The 23,481-nt window shown below is 49.2% G+C and overlaps 2 protein-coding genes across 3 annotated transcripts; both read left to right on the top strand.

Moving 5' to 3' along the window:
• The first annotated feature begins 2,077 nt into the window (after positions 1 to 2,077).
• On the top strand, positions 2,078 to 5,739 carry LOC125162710 (antimicrobial peptide NK-lysin-like). Its single transcript, XM_047854041.1, has 5 exons — positions 2,078 to 2,197; positions 2,733 to 2,836; positions 3,297 to 3,380; positions 4,539 to 4,706; positions 5,629 to 5,739. The coding sequence occupies exons 1-4, from the start codon at positions 2,146 to 2,148 to the stop codon at positions 4,704 to 4,706; spliced, it is 408 nt and encodes a 135-aa protein (XP_047709997.1). The 5' UTR covers positions 2,078 to 2,145; the 3' UTR covers positions 5,629 to 5,739.
• An 8,618-nt stretch (positions 5,740 to 14,357) lies between these two features.
• On the top strand, positions 14,358 to 17,665 carry LOC125162986 (antimicrobial peptide NK-lysin-like). Of its 2 annotated transcripts, none has more exons than XM_047854482.1 (5): positions 14,358 to 14,457; positions 14,966 to 15,069; positions 15,517 to 15,600; positions 16,739 to 16,907; positions 17,535 to 17,665. In XM_047854482.1, the coding sequence occupies exons 1-5, from the start codon at positions 14,406 to 14,408 to the stop codon at positions 17,540 to 17,542; spliced, it is 417 nt and encodes a 138-aa protein (XP_047710438.1). In that variant the 5' UTR covers positions 14,358 to 14,405; the 3' UTR covers positions 17,543 to 17,665. The 2 variants fall into 2 exon arrangements, with proteins under 2 accessions (XP_047710438.1, XP_047710439.1); XM_047854483.1 differs by having other exon boundaries at positions 15,520 to 15,600.
• The last annotated feature ends 5,816 nt before the right edge of the window (positions 17,666 to 23,481 follow it).

A 23,481-nucleotide genomic window follows, 5' to 3' on the forward strand; every position in this document is an offset into this window, starting at 1 on the left:
ATCACTTTGCATTCCTGAATAAATTCTGGTTGGTCTGGTACAGAATTCTTTTTATATGTTACTGGATTCAGCTTGCCAGGATTTTGAAGAGGGTTATGGCATCCATATTCAGGGGAGATATTGGTCTGTACTTTTCCTGTGTTGCCTTTTTCTGGTTTTGGCATCAGGGCATCCTTTTCTATTTCTTGGAAGAGTTTGGGAAGAATTCATACTAATTCTTCTAATGCTTGGTAGAATTCATCTGTAAAGATATCTGACCTGGATGTTTGTTTGTGGGTGGTGTTTGCATGACTCATTCCATGTCTTTACTTATTATACATCTATTCACTCTTCCCATTCTTTTCAGTCTGTTTCAATAGTTTGTATCTTTACAGGGATGTGGTCCAATTTAATAACATATAACTGTTCATAGTATACCCATTCTCTTCTCTGTAAGGACAAAATGTCCCTTCTTTTATTTCTGAATCTAATAACAAGGCAACACACACTACTGTGTTAAAGTGTGTCTGTCATTTACTCTGGATGACGGGAACCCCATCCCCACTCCCCCTCCACAGCACTTGCTCACCTCCCACAGGTGTAACCCTTATAGAAGTCATGTTGGGGAATGCTGACCCAGGATACCAGATTACTTCTGCTTGGCACATCGCAGGCTGTGGAGCTTCCTCACACGCACACGCACACACACACACACACACACACACACACCACTGGGACCCTGTCACCAGGTGACACTACACCCATTTCACAGGTAAGGGAAATGAGGCTCCAGGAGGTGCAGTATGTAGCTCACGGTGCCCCCAGCTTGTCGGAGGCCTGCTTGCCTGGACTCCACCCTCTTTCCTTCTAGGCAGAAGCTGAGCGGAGAGCAGGGCTCTGAACGGGCTCAGGAAGTAGAGTATTTCAGAGAAAAAGGCCAGGCTGAGGCTCGGCACTAGCCCATGATGGGATTCCCGGGCAGGTGGAAGGCGGGAGTGGTCCGAGCAGATACTGAAGGGGGCGGGGGGCTGGGAGGTGCTGAGGGGGCCTTGCCAGATCGTCCTGGCTGCGTGCCTCTGCCGTCTCAGCAGCTGGAGGTGGGAGAAGGTTCTAGTCCAAGCAGGACCCCAGCCGGCCCCGTGGCTGAGGTCAGGGCCCCTGTTCTCCGCACCCAGTTTCCTCCTCTGAGCCGCGAAGGAGGTGGGGGAAGGTTGCCAGACAAAAGGTGGGATGCCCAGTTTAATGTGAGTGTCAGGTAAACAGCAAACACATTTCAGTGTGAGTGTATTCATGCAATCTTTGGGACACACTTACACTAAACAATGACTTATTTTCTATCTGATAGTGGATGTGACCTGCGCAGCTTGTCTTTTCATTGCAGATGAGGCCAGTGACCTTCATGGCACAGATGAGAGGTCAGACCCGGGGCGCTGGGCCTAGATCCCTGTCTGGGGCTCACTTCCTTCGCACAGGCTGTTGTCTCTCCCTATGGACCAGGTGAGGGACGACTGGGCTGAACCTGGCTCTGAGGGAAAAGCCTGCCTCGGTGATGGTGGCCAGGAGGCTGGTGAGGGGCTGGGGACCCAGGGTGTCTGTGGTGCCCATGCCTGGGGATCACCAAGCCCGAGAGCAGGGCTGGGAGGAGCTGTCTGCATCTACACTGAGGGACCTGTCTCTAAATGTGGCGGGGTCTGGTGGTGCTCCATTGGCTGAAATGGTTGGGGGAGAGCAGGGATACAGGAGGTGGCTGGTGGAGGGACACCAGCATAGACCCTTGGGAGAGGAGGGGAGGGAAGGGGGAGGGGTGGGAAGCTCCAGGGCCAAGGGCCCTACCTGAGCCCTCAGGTGCAGGGATTGCTCTGTCCATTAGCTCATCCTGGGGCAGGGTTGGGGGTGCATCATGGCAGCTGCTGCCCTCCAGCACCCCCCACTCACTGGGAAAGCTCTAGCAGTATGTGTGTGTGGGAGGGGAGGTGGAAGATAGTGTGGAGTCTCTGAGGAAGCACTCCTCCCCCCACTTCTCCACAAACTGGTGTCTGTGTTTGTGGTAAAGCCAGTGATACGGGGAGGTGCCCTACAAGAGGAGCAGGACCCGGCAAGGTCAGATTGCGAGGCGGCCAGCCACATAAAACGGGGTGTGGAGGGTGCCCCAGCATCTGCCCCACCATGACCTCCTGGGCCCTCCTGCTCCTTGCCTCAGTGCTCCTGGCCACCCCGGGTAAGGATGTTTCTCATGCACATCCTGGCACCTTCTTCATAGAAGAGGGTAGGGACAGTCTGGAGACTGGGTTGGGCTGGGCCACCAGATTTGACCTCCTGGGGGAAGGCAAGAGAGAAAGAACAACCTCTGAAAGGAGATGAGGGTAGTTTTCTTTTAAAGCAGCTCCAAATCTGTGTGTGTGTGTGTGTGTGTGTGTGTGTGTGTGAGAGAGAGAGAGAGAGAGAGGGAGAGAGAAAGAGAGGAGGGGGACAGAGAGGGATACAGGAAGACAGAAAGGATGGTGGTGGTGGAGGTGTTATAATCTTCTCCTAATGTTTCCAGAAAGAATTGAGAGCATGTCTGTTGCACAGAGACTGGGTTAGAGCAGCTCCAGGGCTGAGTGTGAGGAAAGGCCTCCTGGATTCCTCACAGATCCCTGCTCCTGTCCTGTGCTCTGGCCACCTCCTGGGCTCCCCACCAGCCAGGACATCTGACCGTTTTGTCTCCTACCACTTATGGAGGGATATTGATGTTGATGCTGTTTCTTCCCCAGGGCTGACCTTTTGTGGTCTTTCCCCTGAGGACCATGACCTGGACATGGCTGACAGGTGTCAGGATGAGAAGTTCTTCCGGATGCTGGCCCAGGAGACCCCCCAGGTTCACTGCTGGCTCCCTGTTCACCTACCACAGGCCCTCCTCATCCTCTCTGTCCTGGGAGCAGCAGGCAGGGCTGCACATCCTTTTGGGAGGAGGGGAGGCAGGGCTGTGGGCTGAAGATGCTGGTTTTGTGCAGGGTGGTGCCTGGGTGGGGGTCTACCTCGGTCTGGCTGGGCCCTACCCAGAGGGTGGTCTGAGGACTGACCAGAGAACAGAAGAGGTGCACGTGCTGGCTGGGTGAGGCTCTGTGGGTGTGGGGAAGGTTCTGGGGTGTCTCAGCCCCACGAAGACTAGCAGGAAGGTGGGCAGGGGCCAGCCAGCCTGCTTTAGGCCCTAAAGAACAGAAAGATCCTAGATGATTCTGCTGGCCTAGAAGACACCAAGGGCTCCTTCCTGAGGCCCTGTCTATTGCTCTTGGGGTGTCTGAGAGACCATTTCTGGGGTCTGCCTTTTCTGACAGGAAGACCGTCCCTTCACCCTATGCGGTATCTGTATGTGTATTGTCAGCTGGGTGAAGAATTGCCTGGGCTTCAACCTGATTCAGGTGAGGCTCTCATGTTTGGGGAACCACCTCCTTCTTGACGAGGAGTTTTTGGGGGGCCTGTCGGGGGGCACTGAGGGAGGGGCTGATCCCTATTTGGTCCTGAGCTCCTCAGTAGGGGATCCTTTGGTCCCCTTCTATTTGGGAACTGACTTAAGAGAATCCCCTGAAATCGTGAAGTTGTAGGGACATGAAACTTGGAGGACGGGTGTGCATGGTTCCATCCTATTGTCAGAGGACACTTGTCTCTGAGGAGGTAGAAATCTTTCCCTGTATCCCCACTGGGCATATATAAGGCAATGCTTTCTGAGGCTGGTTCCAGTGGAGCCTGGGTCAGGACGGATCAAGCCTAAATAAGCCACTTCCTTACTGCATGGCTTGGCCAAGTCCTTAATGCTTTCTGAGCCTCAGTTTTCTTTTCTGTTTACTGGGATGGATCATAATGGCCCCTTGTAAGTTATCGAAGCCCTTTAAAGGAGCTGAGGGGTGGACGAGCTTAGCTCCATGCCTGGCCCTGAGCACCTGCTGAACAAGGGATGTGTTACACCAAGAAGCCCTGCTTCCCCTCCCTCCCTCCCTCCCTCCCTCCCTCCCTCCCTCCCTCCCTCTGCTTTGTTCCCTGATCCTGCTCAGCTCCCTGGCACTGCAGGGCCCACCCTCAGCCCTGGGACCTCAGCTTTATCCTTCTCCACTGGTTGCTGGGAGAAGATACGTCCAAGTGGAATGTGCCAAGACTCCAAGTGCTTTCTTTTCCTAACCTTCGTCACATAGCCCTGTGCACGAGCCCCGTCAGGCTGGGACCCAGGAAGCTTGGCAGGCAGAACCCTTCCTGTGGGTCTAGGAGCCGTGGGCGCTGTTCTCCACACAGAAGGCAGGGGGCAGGATAATGATGTACAGGGGACTGGGACACTACAGGGTCAACTGTCCTTCTCTCAAGAGCCCCTCCTGGCCAGGCTTGGGCCAGGGCCTTGGTGCCTGGGCATGAGGTCTGATCCCTGCCTCTCTAGCCTCTGCTCCGTGGCCGCCTGGCACCAGGCCCTCCTCCCAGCATGCCCTTGATCAGGGTGCCCAGGGCCTAGAGCTGCTGGGGTCTGCAGGGGGCTGACCTGGGTGCAGTTCACCTGATTCCTCTATCTGGTTATGGTGCCGTTTCTCCTGCAGAAAGTCATTGAAAAAGTTGCAGGCCTCTTGTGTTCAGCATGCCCATTGGTGGAAAACATCTGCAAAGCATGGATCACCAGTTTTCTTGATAAAATCACCTCTACACTGCTGCATATGGAACCTTCCAGGCACATCTGTGTGTTTCTCGGGATGTGCTGCCCTTATTAGGTGAGTGCAGCGGTGACGGCAGGGACTCATTCCTGGAGGGCTCAGAACTCACCCTACACATGTACAACACAGCTTAAAGTCACAAAAATACATTTGTCATACAGAACTGCATAAGGACTCATGTCCCATCAAGCTTCATTGTGGTGACACGTTATCCTCTCCACTGTGTGAAAAGTGGGGAGAAGATGGGTAGGTGGGCTGCAGCTGGAACTGGCTGAGAAATACTCCAGGCCATCCTGGGGTGCCATCAGGTCCCCATCTCCGGTCAGCTGTGGACTTATTTGAGCAAGTAGCTCAACCTCTGTGAGCTTGAGTTTCCTTCCTTGTGAAGGGATAGGAATCCGTATTTCTGATTTTCAACAAGGATTGAATGAAATGATTACGTGTAAAGAGGTTAAGACCAAGCAAGCGGCCTCAGACTGGGATATTCAAAGACATCAGAGCCCTGATTGAACTCCCATCCCCCGGCCTAGTATGGGATCCCTGGGCATCAGAGAGACAGGTCACATCTTTGCCCAGGACACTAGGGACCTGAGAGCTGAGCTCAGGAACCCCGCTGGCAGGGAGGGCTCTCAGTCTCTCCCTCCAGGGCTGCTCAGCTGTGCCCGCAGATCAGGCCACGGCTGCAGCACATGGGCCGGGAAGGGCCCCTGATTGGCTCTGGCAGCTCGTGTAGCCCTGACTGAGGCTGTGGGACTTGATGCCGGCAGATCGGGGGTCACCTCATACTTTGAGGTCCCCACCATTTCCTGCGATTAGAGTCTGCGGTTTTCATCTCTGAAGCCCCACAACCCACACAAACCCTGACTGGGTTCCAGGCTGTGACTCCAGGTGTGCTCAGTAGGGACAGGTGGCTCTAGTCCCCATATTCCCCGGGCACCCCACACTCCTGCCCACTTCTCTGCTCTTGTCTCCACTCCAGGTCTCTGAGCCTCTGGGGTCTCTGACGCCACCCTGGGGAGAAGCACAGAGTCTCCCACAACCACCACCTGCTTCTGCCCTCCCAGATCCAGAGCCGACCCTCCAGTGTCTCTCAGCTAACTTCTCATTGCCTTCCCCTGAGGGAGAATAAATGTCATGCAAGCTTTTAGCCACAGCTTTTTTTCCTTTGGTGGACTTGAGGGGAGGGGCTCGGAGGCATGCTTGAGTGACTCATGCATTCGTTCAATCAATGTTTATTGTTTGTCCCACACTCTGTTCCAGAAGCTAGAGATTTAGTGTTAATGAGCCTTAGCATCTCTTACACATACAGTCGTGAAGTACTTATGAACAGTCACTAGAGAGACACACACTCCTCTGAGAGCCTGGGGTACACAGTGGATGTACCCCTAGAAGCTCTCAGACCAGGTGGAAGGGCAGCAGGGTGGAGGTAAGAGTGTTCTTTGTCACTGGGGACAGAATCCCACCCTTTGCTTCTCTGTGCAGGGAATCTTCTTTTGGGGGAAGTATAATATTTAAGACTCTTTTGGTTGTAAGCAACAGAAGATTTAGCTCATTCTGGCTCTAATGCATAAGCTATTGATGGGCTCAAATGGTTAAGCAGTCCATATATAGCTTCAGGCATATATGGTGGTATCACCAGAGTCCTGACGTCCATCAGAACATCTCTGTTCTCATTGGCATGAATGCGCCAGGTGCTCATTTGCAACCCATCACTCTGTTCCAAGAGCATGAGCTACACAGCTTAGAATGAACCAAGTCAGGGCACCCCCAGGGGCTGAGTCAGGGTTTTTCACACCCAATCACTTGGATGAGAATGGACACGAAAATCTGGGAAGATAATGTTATTGGGAGAGGGAAGTGGATGTTGGCCATCACAAAGAGCAATGGTGTATACATCAGGGTTCAATCAAAAAAGCTATTGAAAGAAACTCTCAATGGTGAGATCTGGGGCCATTGGAATATCCAAATGAAAAAGGACAACAGTGGATTCACACCTTGTGTAAACTAGAGTCCATGAATTCAGGTAGATAGAAACAATAAATTAATAAATGAGGGGAAAGGGAAAGTGTTACATTACTGCAGAATGCCAAATGATAAATGTAGGTGTAATTGCAGTCTATGTCTCCACAAATACTTCTGTTGGTATTAATTACTAATTTGCATGATTAATTAACTAAACCATGGAGAATCCTAGTGACAGGTGATGAACATTTTCTGCTCCTCCTGCCCAAAATGCACAAATCCTAAGGAAATTTCAGACAAACCCAAACTGACTTCCTCCAAGTAGCAGGCCCGTACTCTGCAAAAATGCCAAGGTAATGAAAGAGAAGGAAAGATGGAGAAAGTGTGCCAGATCAAAGGAGACTAAGCAGATACTTGATGTAATTGTAAACAGATGACCCCGCTGTGGACCTAGACCTGTAAAGGACATGATTGGGGTAATCTATGAGATTCCTTGCAGTCTGCGATGATACTGTTGTGCCAATGTTAGTGTCCTGGTGTTGATGGTCGTGCTAGCTTCTGTAGGACGGTGTCCTTCTTGTAAGGCAATGCACCCTGAAGAATTAAGGGGGTCATGGGGGCATCATGAAGGCAATCTGCTGCAAATGGTTTAGAAGAAATGCTAATATGTACGTACAGGCAGACTATGATGAGACACACACCGCATACAGTAGTGAAACGTTACCAGTGGGGGAATCTGGTTAAGGTGAAAAGGAGCGCTCTGTTGTAGAGTTACAGCTTTTCTCTACATTGGACACGATTTTAAAAGAAAAGAAATGACTTGTAGGAATTTGACCTTAGCAAACGGGTGGATGGCGGAGACATTTGCTGTTGGGAAAGACATTTGGACAGGTGGATCTGGAGAGGATAAGGAAGAGCTCTGCTTTGACCCGAAGAAGTGTGTCTATTCCATATGCAGGTGGAGGTGTCAAGAGGGGAGGGTGTCTGGGCCAAGGCCACATTTGAAGTCCTTGAACTGGATGTGATGGACAGGGAGAAGGTGCAGAAGGATAACATTCCTGTCTGAGGACAGAAGGAGTAGTCAACACGTGGAGGCCTGGTTGTGGGGTGGTGGGGGGAGGAGGAGCCCTCAAGGAGATCGGGAGGGAGGAGCCAGCGGGACATGAGGAACACCAGAGAAGGGGCCAAGGAGCCAAGAGAACAGAACAGCCCAGGAACGAGGAATGGCTGACTACGTCCAGTGCTGACGGGGGTCAAGACAGTAGAGGATGGAGGGCTGGCCACTGGCTTTTGGGGCCTTTGGGCGGTGCTGACCTTAGTCAGAGGGTTTCAGTGCTAGGAGGAGATCACGCCCATGTGGAGGGGGAGTGAAGGGTATGGTGTCAGCAGGCATGGACAGGTTTATGACGGGGTTCATATCAAGAGTTGGAGAGAAGTGGGCAGAGCCGGAGGTCATGCGAAATTAGAGGTGGGGTCTGACTTTAAGGTGTTTACATGGGGATGAGAATGGCCCTGGGAGAGGGGAGAGGCCCATGGTGCAGGACAGAACTGAGGGAACAGGCAGGGAACATCTTGAGGTGGGAGCGGAGGGGTCCAGGGCACATGGAGCATTAGCACAGACTCCCAAAGGTGGGAGCTTTGGGAAGGTGGCCTCACTCTTAGGGATAAAAGCTAGTAAAGGACACAGGCGAAGCCAGCTCCTGTAGCCTGTCAGGAGGGAGCGTGAGTGCACTGGCTTCATAATCCAGACTCCACTGGGGGTACCTGCTCACCCCCAGGCCCTTCTCAGTTCTCTACCATTTCCCCTGTCACCCACCCAACAGCCCAGGACAGCAAGCCTGTGTCATGTGACATCCCTCCCTCCAGGCCACGTCGACCCCTGACCCAAGCTGGAGCAAATGACTCCCTCCTGGGAAGTTGGAATTGCCCCATCCTGGTGCAGACCCCTTCGCCCTGGCCAGGCTCTGCATCTGTCTCTGGGTGGTCTTCAGACTTCCTTCTGCCTTGGCTTCCCCCATCCCTTCTGGACAGGGCAGCCCCAGGCTCTTTCCAAACCACAACCACATCTCCTCACTTTCCAGTGGCTTCTCTCAGAGCTCGGGACAAATCCCTACTGTGTGTCACACCCTGGTGTCAGAATAGGAAACGAAAGAAAGACACTTACCTCAAGCACCTGCCAATCTACAAACGACTAGTAATAGCACATTAAATTTACCTAGCACCCTAACTCCACTCTGTTTGTAGAGGAAGCAACAATTTTCATTTTATTAACTGGCATTGCCTGAGAGCCTGTCCTGTGGCCTCCTGTGTGATGAGGTGGGAAGGATGCAGAAGGAAGTTCTAATGCACAGGGAGGTTGGTGGTTATCTCAAGGCGAAGCACTTGTGTGCAGCGTGAACCATCTCCTTCCATCAGGAACACAAGTTTCATTGTTGTAAAAATGCATAACACAAATTTATCATCTTCACAATTTTTAAACATATGCTCAGCAGTGTTGAGTATATTCGCCATGTCATGACGCAGACATCCGGGACTTCTTCACCTTAGAAAATTGACAGTCCATACTTACTATTAAACCACACCTCTCCCCTTTCCCACTCTGTCCTTGCTTGGATACCTCTGTTCTACTTTGCTTGTAGGAATTTGACGACTGTAGACCCCTGTACCAATGGAATCATATAATATTTGCCTTTTTGTGACTAGTTTATTACTTTTAGTCTAACATACTCAAATTTCATCCATTTTATGGCATTCAACATGATTGTTTCTTTTTTCAGGTTGAATATATAGCACATTTTGTTTATCTGTTCACCTGTCCATGGAACTGGCACTGCTCTCACCTCTTAGCTATTGTGAATAGCGATGCTATGAACATGGTTGTGCAAATATCTCTTTGAGATCATGAATTTAATTTTATTTTTTATGAATATCCAGCATTGGGTCTGTTGGAACATATGGCACACCTTTTTTAAATTTTTTGAGGAAGCACCATATTGCTTTGCGTAGTGGTTTTACAATTTTACAACGGTGCACACTTTCTCCACATCTTTACCAACAGTTGTAATTTTCTGTTTTTTGATAAAAGTCATCTTATCGGGTGTGGGGTGGTATCTCATTGTGGTTTTGCCTTGTATCTCCCTAACGCTTAAGGATGTTGGGTCTCTTTTCAGATGCTTGGTAGTCATTTCTATATTTTTAAGGACAGTGTCTGTTCAAAGTCCTTGGCCCTTTTTAAATTGGGTTATTTGCTGTTTCCTTGTGGAGTTTTAATATTTCTTATATATTCTGGCTGTTACACCATTGGTATAGAATGGTTTGCAAACATTTTTACCCATTCCATAAATCTCATTTCCCTTTCCACTGGGTCATTGGAAACCTGTCTTTAAATTTGATGGAGTGTTATTTGTCCGTTTTGCTGCATTTCTTCATGTCATATCCAAGAAAGCACTGCCAAGTCCAATCTCATGCAAGTTTCCCCTTATGTCTTAGTGGGTCAATTTTATAGTTTTGGGTCTTACACATAGGTGTTCAATCGATTTCTAAAGACTTTTTGTGTAGAGTAGAGAGTAAGGGTCTACCTTCATTTTTCTCAATGTGTCATCCATTCTTCCTGGTACCATTTGTTGAAAAGGCACAGTCCCCTTTAGCAAGCTCCTTCTTACATATGGTTTTGTAGAAGATGGTTAGCACAAAGGCCAAGTTTTTCGAAAGTTGGCTACATGTTCGATGTTCTTTTGAACATAAAAAGTATGACGCTTTTTAAGAGCAGTCTGTTAGCATACTTTTTATAGAGATTATACAATAATTGCACCACACAAGCTCCATTTCAGATTGATCTACTTTACTCACTTAAAATATAGTTAGACATCTAGTGCCTGCCATGGATTGATTTTGATCTAGTGAGATCTAGTGTTGGATAGTTTGAATAATTTGAAAGTGGAGGTCTGTGGCATCTAGACACATCTCAGTTTTGATGCATTTTTTAAAGTATTTTTTTTAAGTTTACTGATTTGTTTTGAAAGAGAGAGCACATGTGCATGTGCGCACCCTAGCAGGGGAGGGGAGGGGCAAACAGAGAGAGGGAGAGAGAAACAATCCCAAGCAGGCTCTATTAGTGCAGAGCCTGACTCAGGGCTCAAACTCACAAAGCACGAGATCATGACCTGAGCATAAGTTGGAGATTTAACAGACTGAGCCAGCCAGGCACCCCAGTATTGATTCATTTTTGTTGAATTTTTAATTTTTTTTAAAGGAATGACCTTTTTTGTTTTTAACATTTATGTATTTATTTATATTTGTTTTGAGAGAGACAAGGAGGGAAGGAGAGGGCCAGAGAGAAGAGAGAGAATCCCAAGCAAGCTCTGCATTGTCAATGCAAAGCCCAGTATGAGGCTTGAACTCACAAACATGAGATCATGATCTGAGCTGAAGTCAAGAGTCAGATGCTTAACTGACTGAACCACCCAGGTATCCCTACTGTTTGTTGAATTTTTTAGTATTCACCTGGGAGATGTTATCTATAAATAGAGATAGCTATATGTCTTCCTTGCTATTAGTTGGATTTTTTGTTTGTTTGTTTTCTCTCTTAATTTCCCTGGCTAGAATCAGTGCAATATTTAATAGACTTCCTGAGAACAGACATTCTTGTCTTGTTCCTGGTTTTTGGGGGAAAATATTTAGTCTTCATCATGAAGTCTGATGTCAGTTCGGGGAATTTCATAGATGCCACCTATCAGTTTGCAGAATTTCCCCTCTATTCCTAGTTAGTGGGTGTTTTAACAAAGAGATGTTGAGGTTTTTTTTTAAATGATGTTTCTGTGTCCATTGAGAGGATCATGTGGTTTTTATTTTTTGCTCTATTCATATAGTGAATCACATAAATTGGTCCTTAGGTGTTAAATTATCTTCCATTCCTGAAAAAGTCTGGTTGAACATGGTATAGAATTCTCTCCGAATGTTATTTTTTTATGTTGTATGTTAGCTAGGATTTTGTAGAGGGTTATTGCATCCATATTCATAGGAGATGCTGGCTTGTAGTAATCTGGATTGTTTTTTTCTGGTATTGACATCAGGGGATTATCTTCTATCTTTTGGAAGAGTTTGGGAAGAATTGGTATTAATTCTTCTTACTTTTAAAAAAAGTTTTAATATTTATTTTGAGAGAGAGAGAGTATGGGGAGGGCAGAGAGAGAGGGAGAGAGAATCCCAAGCAGGCTCCGCACCATCAGCGCAGAGCCCTGTACAGGGCTCTATCTCCCAACCTGTGAGATCACGACCTGAGCCGAAAACGAGTCAGACGCTCAACCGACTGAGCCACCCAGGCACCCAAGTATTAATTCTTCTAATGTTTAGTAGAATTCATCTGTGAAGATATCTGACCTGGGTCTTTGTTTGTGGGTACTGTTTGCATGACTAATGCTATCTCTTATTATACATCTATACAGACTTCCCATTCTTTTCAGTCTGTTTCAATAGTTTGTATCTTTACGGGGGGGTGCCCATCTCAGTATAAGTTGTCCAATTTAGTAACATACAATTGTTCATAGTATAAACATTATCCTCTGTGTAAGGTCAGTCAAAAGGTCCCTTCTTTTGGGGCGCTTGGGTGGCTTGGTCAGTTAAGCGTCCGACTTCGGCTCAGGTCATGATCTCACGGTCCGTGAGTTCGAGCCCCGCGTCGGGCTCTGTGCTGACAGCTCAGAGCCTGGAGCCTGTTTCGGATTCTGTGTCTCCCTCTCTCTGACCCTCCCCTGTTCATGCTCTGTCTCTCTCTGTCTCAAAAATAAATAAACGTTAAAATTTTTTTTTTAAATGTCCCTTCTTTTATTTCTGATTCTTTTTTTTTTAATTTTTTTTAATGTTTATTTATTTTTGAGACAGAGAGAGACAGAGCATGAACAGGGGAGGGGCAGAGAGAGAGGGAGACACAGAATCCGAAACAGGCTCCAGGCTCTGAGCTGTCAGCACAGAGCCTGACGCGGGGCTCGAACTCACGGACCGTGAGATCATGACCTGAGCTGAAGTCGGACGCTCAACCGACCGAGCCACCCAGGCACCCCTTATTTCTGATTCTAATAAGAGGGCGACACACACCACCATGTTAAAGTGCTAGAGAAGTCCCCTGGGAGGGAAGCCTATTGCGCCTTCCTAGACCAGCATTTACTCTTGAGAGCAGGAGCCGCCCTGTACTCCCCTCGACAGCACCCGCTGACCTCCCACAGGAGTAACCCTTGTAGAAGTCATGTTGGGGAATGCTGACCCAGGATACCAGCCTACTTCTGCCTGGCACATCCCAGGCTGTGAAACTTCCTCACACACACATGCACACACACACACACACACACACACACCAGTGGGGCCCTGAGAACAGGTGACACTACACCCATTTCACAGGTAAGGGAAATGAGGCTCCAGGAGGTGCAGTATGTAGCTCACGGTGCCCCCAGCTTGTCGGAGGCCTGCTTGCCTGGACTCCACCCTCTTTCCTTCTAGGCAGAAGCTGAGTGGAGAGCAGGGCTCTGAACGGGCTCAGGAAGTAGAGTATTTCAGAGAAAAAGGCCAGGCTGAGGCTCGGCACTAGCCCATGATGGGATTCCCGGGCAGGTGGAAGGCGTGGAGTGGTCCGAGCAGATACTGAAGGGGGCGGGGGGCTGGGAGGTGCTGAGGGGGCCTTGCCAGGTCGTCCTGGCTGCATGCCTCTGCCGTCTCAGCAGCTGGAGGTGGGAGAAGGTTCTAGTCCAAGCAGGACCCCAGCCGGCCATGTGGCTGAGGTCAGGGCCCCTGTTCTCCGCACCCAGTTTCCTCCTCTGAGCCGCGAAGGAGGTGGGGGAAGGTTGCCAGACAAAAGGTGGGATGCCCAGTTTAATGTGAGTGTCAGGTAAACAGCAAACACATTTCAGTGTGAGCGTATTCAATGCAATCTTTGGGACACACTTACACTAAACAATGACTTATTTTCTATCTGATAGTGGATGTGACCTGCACAGCCTGTATTTTCATTGCAGATGAGGCCAGTGACCTTCATGGCACAGGTGAGAGGTCAGACCCGGGCCGCTGGGCCTAGATCCCTGTCTGGGGCTCACTTCCTTCGCACGGGCTGTTGTCTCTCCCTATGGACCAGGTGAGGGATGGCTGGGCTGAACCTGGCTCTGAGGGAAAAGCCTGCCTCCGTCATGGTGGCCGGGAGGCTGGTGAGGGGCTGGGGACCCAGGGTGTCTTCGGTGCCCATGCCTGGGGATCACCAAGCCCGAGAGAAGGGCTGGGAGGAGCTGTCTGCATCTACACTGAGGGACCTGTCTCTAAATCTGGAGGAATCTGGTGGTGCTCCATTGGCTGAAATGGTTGGGGGAGAGCAGGGATACAGGAGGTGGCTGGTGGAGGGACACCAGCAGAGACCCCTGGGAGAGGAGGGGAGGGAAGGGGGAAGGGGTGGGAAGCTCCAGGGCCAAGGGCCTACCTGAGACCTCAGGTGCAGGGATTGCTCTGTCCATTAGCTCATCCTGGGGCAGGGTGGGGGGTGCATCATGGCAGCTGCTGCCCTCCAGCACCCCCCACTCACTGGGAAAGCTCTAGCAGTGTGTGTGTGTGGTGGGGGAAGGTGGAAGATAGACAGCGTGGAGTCTCTGAGGAAGCACTCCTCCCCCCACTTCTCCACAAACTGGTGTCTGTGTTTGTGGTAAAGCCAGTGACACGGGGAGGTGCCCTACAAGAGGAGCAGGACCCGGCAAGTTCAGATTGCGAGGCGGCCAGCCACATAAAGCGGGGTGTGAAGGGTGCTTCAGCAGCTGCCCCACCATGACCTCCTGGGCCCTCCTGCTCCTTGCCTCAGTGCTCCTGGCCACCCCGGGTAAGGATGTTTCTCATGCACATCCTGGCACCTTCTTCATAGCAGAGGGTAGGGACAGTCTGGAGACTGGGTTGGGCTGGGCCACCGGATTTGAACTCCTGGGGGAAGGCAAGAGAGAAAGAACAACCTCTGAAAGGAGATGAGGGTAGTGTTCTCTTAGAGCAGCTCCAAATCTTTGTGTGTGTGTGTGTGTGTGTGTGTGAGAGAGAGAGAGAGAGAGAGGACAGAGAGAGATACAGGAAGACAGAAAGGAGTTGCATGGATGGTGGTGGTGGATGTGGTATAATCTCCTAATGTTTCCAGAAAGAATTGAGAGCATGTCTGTTGTACAGAGACTGGGTCAGAGCAGCTCCAGGGCGGAGTGTGAGGACAGGCCCCATGGACCCCTCACAGATCCCTGCTCCTGTCCTGTGCTCTGGCCACCTCCTGGGCTCCCCACCAGCCAGGACATCTGACCGTTCTGTCTCCTTCCTCTTGTGGAGGGATGTTGATGCTGTTTCTTCCCCAGGGCTGACCTTTTGTGGTCTTTCCCCTGAGGACCATGACCTGGACATGGCTGACAGGTGTCAGGATGAGCCGTTCTTCCAGATGCTGGCCCAGGAGACGCCCCAGGTTCACTGCTGGCTCCCTGTTCACCTACCACAGGCCCTCCTCATCCTCTCTGTCCTGGGAGCAGCAGGCAGGGCTGCACATCCTTTTGGGAGGAGGGGAGGCAGGGCTGAGGGCTGAAGATGCTGGTTTTGTGCAGGGTGGTGCCTGGGTGGGGGTCTACCTCGGTCTGGCTGGGCCCTACCCAGAGGGTGGTCTGGGGACTGACCAGAGAACAGAAGAGGTGCACGTGCTGGCTGGGTGAGGCTCTGTGGGTGTGGGGAAGGTTCTGGGGTGTCTCAGCCCCACGAAGACTAGCAGGAAGGTAGGCAGGGGCCAGCCAGCCTGCTTCAGGCCCTAAAGAACAGAAGGATCCTAGATGATTCTGCCAGCCTAGGAGACACCAAGGACACTACCAAGTGCTCTTGGGGTGTCTAACACACCATTTTGGGGATCTTCATTTTCTGACAGCAGAACCTGACTTTAAACCTCTGTGATACCTGTCGTATGATACTTAGTTGGCTGAAGAATTGCGTGGGACTGCAGCGGATTCAGGTAATTTCCTGTGGTTTAAGGAGCCATCTGCCAGCTGGTCAAGGCCATGGTAGGGGTTCCAGACAAGACCCTGAGGAGGGGCTGAACCCTGGTTGGGCTGGACCTTCTCAGCAGGGATCCATGGTTCCTTCCTTTATCTGGGGAGGGACTTCAGAGAATCTCCTGAAGTTGGGAAGCTGTGGGAGAATGAAAGTAGGAGGAAGAGTGTGCATGTTTTCCATCCTATTGTCAAAGGAAACCTGACCCCATAAAAGATAGGAATCTTTCCCCTTTGGCCCCTCCACATGTGTCCATGGCTGAGTTTTGTGAGTCTGGGTCCAGTGGGGGCCTGGGTCAGGACTAATCAGCCCCAGAGCTATCACTTCCTAACTGCCTGGCTTGGCCAAGTCCTTAATGCTTTCTGAGCCTCAGTTTTCTTTTCTGTTTAGTGGGATGGATCATAATGGCCCCTTGTAAGTTATCGAAGCCCTTTAAAGGAGCTGAGGGGTGGACGAGCTTAGCTCCATGCCTGTCCCTGAGCACCTGCTGAACAAGGGATGTGTTACTACCAAGAAGCCCTGCTTCCCCTCCCTCCCTCCCTCCCTCTGCTTTGTTCCCTGATCCTGCTCAGCTCCCTGGTGCTGCAGGGCCCACCCTCAGCCCTAGGACCACAGCTTTATCCTTCTCCACTGGATGGTGGGAGAAGATAGTTCAAAATCGAATTTGCCAAGGCTCCGAGGTCTTTCCCCTCCTAACCTTCATCACACAGCTCTGTGCACGAGCCCCGTCAGGCTGGGACCCAGGAAGCTTGGCAGGCAGAACCCTTCCTGTGGGTCTAGGAGCCGTGGGTGCTGTTCTCCACACAGAAGGCAGGGGCAGGATAATGATGTACAGGGGACTGGGACACTACAGGGTCAACTGTCCTTCTCTCAAGAGCCCCTCCTGGCCAGGCTTGGGCCAGGGCCTTGGTGCCTGGGCATGAGGTCTGATCCCTGCCTCTCTAGCCTCTGCTCCGTGGCCACCTGGCACCAGGCCCTCCTCCCAGCATGCCCTTGGTCAGGGTGCCCAGGGCCTAGAGCTGCTGGGGTCTGCAGGGGGGCTGACCCCAGCAGAGCTCACCTGATTCCTCTATCTGGTTATGGTGCTGTTGCTGCTGTAGATGACCATTGAAAAGGCTGCGGAACTGGTGTGCTCTCAATTTCCTTTGGTGGAAAATATCTGCAAAGAAACCATCAACAAGTATGTAAATGACATCGTCCAGAGTATCCTGAATGCTCCACCCCGCCAGGATATCTGTGTGACATTGAGGCTGTGCAAGTGTCAAGTAGGTGAGTGTAGAGGTGACTGCAGTGACCCCTTTCTGGAGGGCCCAGATCTCGTTCCCAACTATGTGCAACAATGTTTTAAAACACGGAAATACGTCTGTCATAGGGAGCTTCATAAAGCAGCTCATATATGTCCCTCTAAGCTTCCATGTGGTGACACGTTACTTCCCCCCACTGTGTGGAAAGTCTGGAGACTATGGGTAGGTGGGCTGTAGTTGGAAACGGTTGAGAAATACTCATTAAGAGGTTGGGCTTTGGGCACCTGGGTGACTCACTTGGTTGAACATCTGGCCCTTGATCTCAGCTCAGGTCTTGACCTCAGGGTCATGAGTTCAAGTTCTGCATTGGGCTCCGCATTGGATGCGAAGTCTACTTAAAAAAAAAAAGATGGGGTGCCGGGGTGGCTCAGTCGGTTGGGTGTCTGACTTCGGCTCAGGTCATGATCTCGTGGTTTGTGAGTTCAAGCCCTGCGTTGGACTCTGTGGTGAAGCCCCACAACCCACACAAACCCCTGACTGGGTTCCAGGATGTGACTCCAGGTGTGCTCAGTAGGGACAGGTGGCTCTAGTCCCCATATCCCCCAGACAACACACACCCCTGCCCACTTCTCTGCTCTTGTCTCCACTCCAGGTCTCTGAGCCTCTGGGGTCTCTGATGCCACCCTGAGGAGAAGCACAGAGTCTCCAACAACCACCACCTGCTTCTGCCCTCCCAAATCCAGAGCCGACCCTCCAGTGTCTCTCAGTTAACTTCTCATTGCCTTCCCCTGCAAGAGAATAAATGTCATGCAAGCTTTTAGCCACAGCTTCTTTTCCTTTGGTGGACTTGAAGGGAGGGGCTCAGAGGCATGCTTGGGTGACTCATGAGTTCGTTCAATCAATGGTTATTGTTTGTCGCATACTCTGTTCCAGAGGCTAGGGATCTGGTGGTGAACAAGTCAACCTTAGCAGCTCTTACACATACGTTCATGAAATACTTATGAACAGTCACTAGAGAGACACACACTCCTCTGAGAGCCTGGGGTACACAGTGGATGTACCCCCAGAAGCTCCCAGACCATGAGGAAGAGTAGCAGGGTTGTAGGTAAGAGTGTTCTTGGTCATAAGGAAACAGAAACCCACTCTTTGCTTCTCTCTGCAGGGAGCCTTCTTTTGCTGTTTTGGGGGAAGTGTATTATCTAGGATTTTTTTGATTGGAAGCAATGAAAGTTCATTTTTTTTAAGTTTATTTGTTTATTCCAAGAGAGAGAGCAAGCATGCATGTGGGGTGATGGAACAGAGAGAGGGAGAGAGATAGAATCCAAAGCAGACTCCTCACTGTCAGCACAGAGACTGATGCGGGGCTCGAACTCATGACAGACATACAAGCTGTTTCTGTTTTTGTTTTTTGTTTTTTGTTTTTTAGTGTTTACTTATTTTTGAGAGAGAAAGAGAGAGAGAGACAAAATGTGATTGGGGGAGGGTCAGAGAGAGAGAGGGAAACAGAGAATCTGAAGCAGGCTCCTAGGCTCTGAGCTGTCAGCACTGAGTCTGATGCAGGGCTTGAACTCATGAACTGTGAGATCATGACCTGAGCTGAAGTCAGATGCTCAACCGATTGAGACATCCAGGCACCCCTAAGCTCTTTCTGGTTTAAATAAAAAAGGTAGTTTATTCGTTCAAATTATTAAGCAATCCATAGACAGTTTCAGGCACAGAATGATCCAGAAATGAGTGGTGCCACAATAGCTCCAGTTCTCTTTCTCTGTAATTCTCTCATGTCTTCACACCTGTGTATAGTGAGATTGATCTCAAGCTACCTTTCTTCTGGGCAACAGCCATGGCCACATTGGTCCCAGCTTTACATTTTACAGTATGTCATCAAAAGGGAGAGTTCATTGGCAGCTTCTCTGCAGTACCTTCGTTGGAAGACAATGCAAGCTTCTTTTCCAGAAGTCCCATAAGAACATCTCTGTTCTCATTGGCATGAATGGGTCAGGTGCTCATTTGCAACCCATCACTCTGTTCCAAGAGCATGAGCTACACAGCTTAGAATGAGCCAAGTCAGGTCACCCCCAGGGGCTGAGTCAGGGTTTTTCACACCCAATCACTTGGATGAGAATGGACACGAAAATCTGGGAAGATAATATTATTGGGAGAGGGAAATGGACGTTGGCCATCACAAAGAGAAATAGTGTATCCATCAGGTTACAATAAAAAAAGCTATTGAAAGAAACTCTCAATGGTGAGATCTGGGGCCATTAGATTATTCAAATGAATAAAAACAACAGTAGATTCACCCCTTGTGTAAACTAGAGTCCATGAATTCAGGTAGATAGAAACAATAAATTAATAAATGAGGGGAAAGAGAAAGTGTTACATTACTGCAGAATGCCAAATGATAAATGTAGATGTAATTGCAATCTATGTTTCCACAAATACTTCTGTTGGTATTAATTACTAATTTGCATGATTAATTAACGAAGCCATGGAGAATCCTAGCGACAGGTGATAAACACTTTCTGTTTCTCCTGCCCCAAATGCACAAATCCTAAGGAAACCTCAGACAAACCCAAACTGACTTCCTCCAAGTAGCGGGCCCGTACTCTACAAAAATGCCAAGGTCATGAAAGAGAAGGAAAGATGGAGAAAGTGTGCCAGATCAAAGGAGACTAAGCAGATACTTGAGGTAATTGTAAACAGATGACCCCGCTGTGGACCTAGACCTGCAAAGGACATGATTGGGGTAATCTATGAGATTCCTTGCAGTCTGCAATGATACTGTTGTGCCAATGTTAGTGTCCTGGTGTTGATGATCGTGCTAGCTTCTGTAGGACAGTGTCCTACAGGCAATGCACCCTGAAGAATTAAGGGGGTCATGGGGGCATCACGAAGCCAATCTGCTGCAAATGGTTCAGAAGAAATGGTAATATGCACATACAAGCAGACTATGATGAGACACACACTGCATACATGTAGTGAAACGTTACCAGTGGGGGAATCTGGTTAAGATGAAAAGGAGCTCTCTGTTGTGGAGTTACAGCTTTTCTCTACATTGGACACGATTTTAAAAGAAAAGAAATGACTTGTAGGAATTTGACCTTAGCAAACGGGTGGATGGCGGAGACATTTGCTGTTGGGAAAGACATTTGGACAGGTGGATCTGGAGAGGATAAGGAAGAGCTCTGCTTTGACCCGAAGAAGTGTGTCTATTCCATATGCAGGTGGAGGTGTCAAGAGAGGAGGGTGTCTGGGCCAAGGCCACATTTGAAGTCCTTGAACTGGATGTGATGGACAGGGAGAAGGTGCAGAAGGATAACATTCCTGTCTGAGGACAGAAGGAGTAGTCAACATGTGGAGGCCTGGTTGTGGGGTGGTGGGGGGAGGAGGAACCCTCAAGGAGATCAGGAGGGAGGAGCCAGCAAGATAGGAGGAACACCAGACAAGGGGCCAAGGAGCCAAGAGAACAGAACAGCCCAGGAACGAGGAATGGCTGACTACGTCCAGTGTTGATGGGAGTCAAGACAGTAGAGGATGGAGGGCTGGCCACTGGCTTTTGGGGCCTTTGGGCGGTGCTGACCTTAGTCAGAGGGTTTCAGTGCTAGGAGGAGATCACGCCCATGTGGAGGGGGAGTGAAGGATGTGATGTCAGCAGGCATGGACAGATTTATGATGGGGTTCATGTCAAGAGTTGGAGAGAAGTGGGGCAGAGCTGGAGGCCATGCAAAATTAGAGGTGGGGTCTGCGATTAAGGTGTTTACATAGGGATGAGAATGGCCCTGGGAGGGGGTAGAGGCCCATGGTGCAGGACAGAACCGAGGGAACAGGCAGGGAACGTCTTGAGGTGGGAGCGGAGGGGTCCAGGGCACATGGAGCATCAGCACAGACTTCCAAAGGTGGGAGCTTTGGGAAGGTGGCCTCACCCTTAGGGATAAAAGCTAGTAAAGGACAGAGGCCAAGCCAGCTCCTGTAACCTGTCAGGAGGGAGCGTGAGTGCACTGGCTTCATAATCCAGACTCCACTGGGGGTACCTGCTCACCGCCAGGCCCTTCTCAGTTCTCTACCATTCCCCTGTCACCCACCCAGCAGCCCAGGACAGCAAGCCTGTGTCATGTGACATCCCTCCCTCCAGGCCACGTCGACCCCTGACCCAAGCTGGAGCAAATGACTCCCTCCTGGGAAGTTGGAATTGCCCCATCCTGGTGCAGACCCCTTCACCCTGGCCAGGCTCTGCATCTGTCTCTGGGTGGTCTTCAGACTTCCTTCTGCCTTGGCTTCCCCCATCCCTTCTGGACAGGGCAGCCCCAGGCTCTTTCCAAACCACAACCACATCTCCTTACTTTCCAGTGGCTTCTCTCAGAGCTTGGGACAAGTCCCTACTGTGTGTCACACCCTGGTGTCAGAATAGGAAACAAATGAAATAAAGACCCTTACCTCAAGCACCTGCCAATCTACAAACGACTAGTAATAGCACATGAAATTTACCTAGCACCCTAACTCCGCTCTGTTTGTAGAAGAAGCAACAATTATTCATTTTATTAACTGGCATTGCCTGAGAGCCTGTCCTGTGGCCTCCTGTGTGATGAGGTGGGAAGGATGCAGAAGGAAGTTCTAATGCACAGGGAGGTTGGTGGTTATCTCAAGGCGAAGCGCTTGTGTGCAATGTGAATCACCTCCTTCTATCAGGGACGCTATTTTTTCATTGCTGTAAGAAACTCATAACAGAATTTACCATCTTCTCAATTTTTAAATGTACACGCAGCAGTGTTGTGTATATTCACACTCTTGTGATGCAGACATCTGGGACTTTTCATATCACAACAGTGAAAGTCCATACTTACTATTAAGCCACAACTCTCCTTTTCCCTCCCTCTGTCCTAGCCTGGAAACCACCATTCTACTTTTATTCTATGAATTTGACGACTCTCGACACCTTGTATAAATGGAATCATGTAGTATTTGTCTTTTTGTGACTGGCCTTTTCACTTATCCTAGTGTCCTCAATGTTCATCCATGTTATGGCATTTGACATGATTTTTTCTTTTTAAGGTTGAATAATATATGGGTGTGTGTGTGTGTGTGTGTGTGTGTGTGTATCACATTTTGTCTATCCGTTCACCTGTCCATGGACACCTGGTTCCTCTCACCTCTTGGGTATTGTGAATAGTGCTGCTATGAACACGGGAATGCACAGATCTCTTCGTGATCCTGCTTTCAATTCCTTAATTAAATACCACACGTGGGATTTCTGACTCATATGGTAGTGTTACTTTTAATTTTTTGAGGAACCACCCTATTGCTTTGCACAGCGGTTTTACAATTTTACCACAGTGCATGCTTTCTCCACATCTTCACCAACATTTGTAATTTTCTATTTTTGGATAACAGCAATTTGAACAGCTATCTCTTTGTGGTGTCAACTTGCATTTCCTTAAGGATTATTGATGTTGAGCATTTTTTGTATGTTTATTAGCCATTGGTGTGTCTTGTGGGGAGGGTGTCTACTCAAAGTCGTTTTCACACTTTTAAATTGAGTGATTTGATGTTTGCTGTTGAGTTTTAACAGTTTTTTGTATATTCTGGTTATTAGCCCATTATTTGAGAATGATTTGCAAATATTTTCTCCCATTCCATAAACTGCCTTTGCACCTAGTCAATTGTGCCATTTGATGCATAAAATACTTAAGTTGACAAAACACTATTTATTTTGCCCTTGTTGCATTTCTTGGTGTCATATCTAAGAAATAATTGCCAAATCCAAAGTCATGCATCTTTTATGTTTTCTTTTAGGGTTTTTTTACTTGTGGGCTTCAACGTAGATCTTTAATTCATTTCTCATGACTTTTGTATACGGTGGAAAGTAAGATTCTACCTTCATTCTTCTCCATGGGTCTATTCAGCTTTTCCAGCACCATGTTTTGAAGATGTTTAAATTTCTATTTTAAAAAAAAATTTTTTTTAACATTTATTTTTGAAAGAGAGAGAGATAGAGTGTGAGCAGAGGGCAGACAGAGAGAAAGGGAGACACAGAATCAGAAGCAGGCTCCAGGCTCTGAGCTGTCAACACAGAGCCCGACATGGGGCTCGAACTCATGAGCGGTGAGATCATGACCTGAGCTGAAGTCAGATGCCTAACCGACTGAGCTATCCAGGTGCCCCTTAAACTCCTTTTATGAGCACTTTCTTCACATGGTCTTGCAGAAGATGGTTAGCAGGACAGCATTTTCTCAAAAGTGGTCCACACATTAGGTTTCCATATGAGTAGAAAGATTATCCTTTTTTAAAATGTTTATTTATTTTTGAGAGAGAGAGAGACGGAGCATGAGTGAGTGAGGGGCAGAGAGAGAGGGAGACACATAATCAGAAGCAGGCTATAGGCTCTGAGCTGTCAGTACAGAGCCCAGTGTGGGGCTTGAACTCACAAACCGTGAGATCATCACCTGGGCCAAAGTCAGATGCTTAACCAACTGAGGCACCCAGGTGCCCCTATGATGCTTTTTTTTTAAAGATTTTTTAAAGAGTTTTAAAGATATTTTATGTATTTATTTTGAGAGAGAGAGAGAGAGAGAGCGAGAGTGAGAGAGAGCAAATGAGCACAT

The sequence above is a fragment of the Prionailurus viverrinus genome, chromosome A3 (assembly GCF_022837055.1).
Source record: "Prionailurus viverrinus isolate Anna chromosome A3, UM_Priviv_1.0, whole genome shotgun sequence".
Taxonomy (NCBI): Eukaryota; Metazoa; Chordata; class Mammalia; order Carnivora; family Felidae; genus Prionailurus; species Prionailurus viverrinus.

What these genes read in the sequence shown, in the direction of transcription:
- LOC125162986 (XM_047854482.1), top strand. Translation starts at nt 14,406, where the DNA reads ATGACCTCCTGGGCCCTCCTGCTCCTTGCCTCAGTGCTCCTGGCCACC. An exon ending in AGTGCTCCTGGCCACCCCGG is followed by an intron (nt 14,458 to 14,965) that starts GTAAGGATGTTT and finishes TTTCTTCCCCAG; the next exon opens with GGCTGACCTTTTGTGGTCTT. An exon ending in TGGGACTGCAGCGGATTCAG is followed by an intron (nt 15,601 to 16,738) that starts GTAATTTCCTGT and finishes TTGCTGCTGTAG; the next exon opens with ATGACCATTGAAAAGGCTGC.
- LOC125162710 (XM_047854041.1), top strand. Translation starts at nt 2,146, where the DNA reads ATGACCTCCTGGGCCCTCCTGCTCCTTGCCTCAGTGCTCCTGGCCACC. An exon ending in AGTGCTCCTGGCCACCCCGG is followed by an intron (nt 2,198 to 2,732) that starts GTAAGGATGTTT and finishes TTTCTTCCCCAG; the next exon opens with GGCTGACCTTTTGTGGTCTT. An exon ending in TGGGCTTCAACCTGATTCAG is followed by an intron (nt 3,381 to 4,538) that starts GTGAGGCTCTCA and finishes TTTCTCCTGCAG; the next exon opens with AAAGTCATTGAAAAAGTTGC.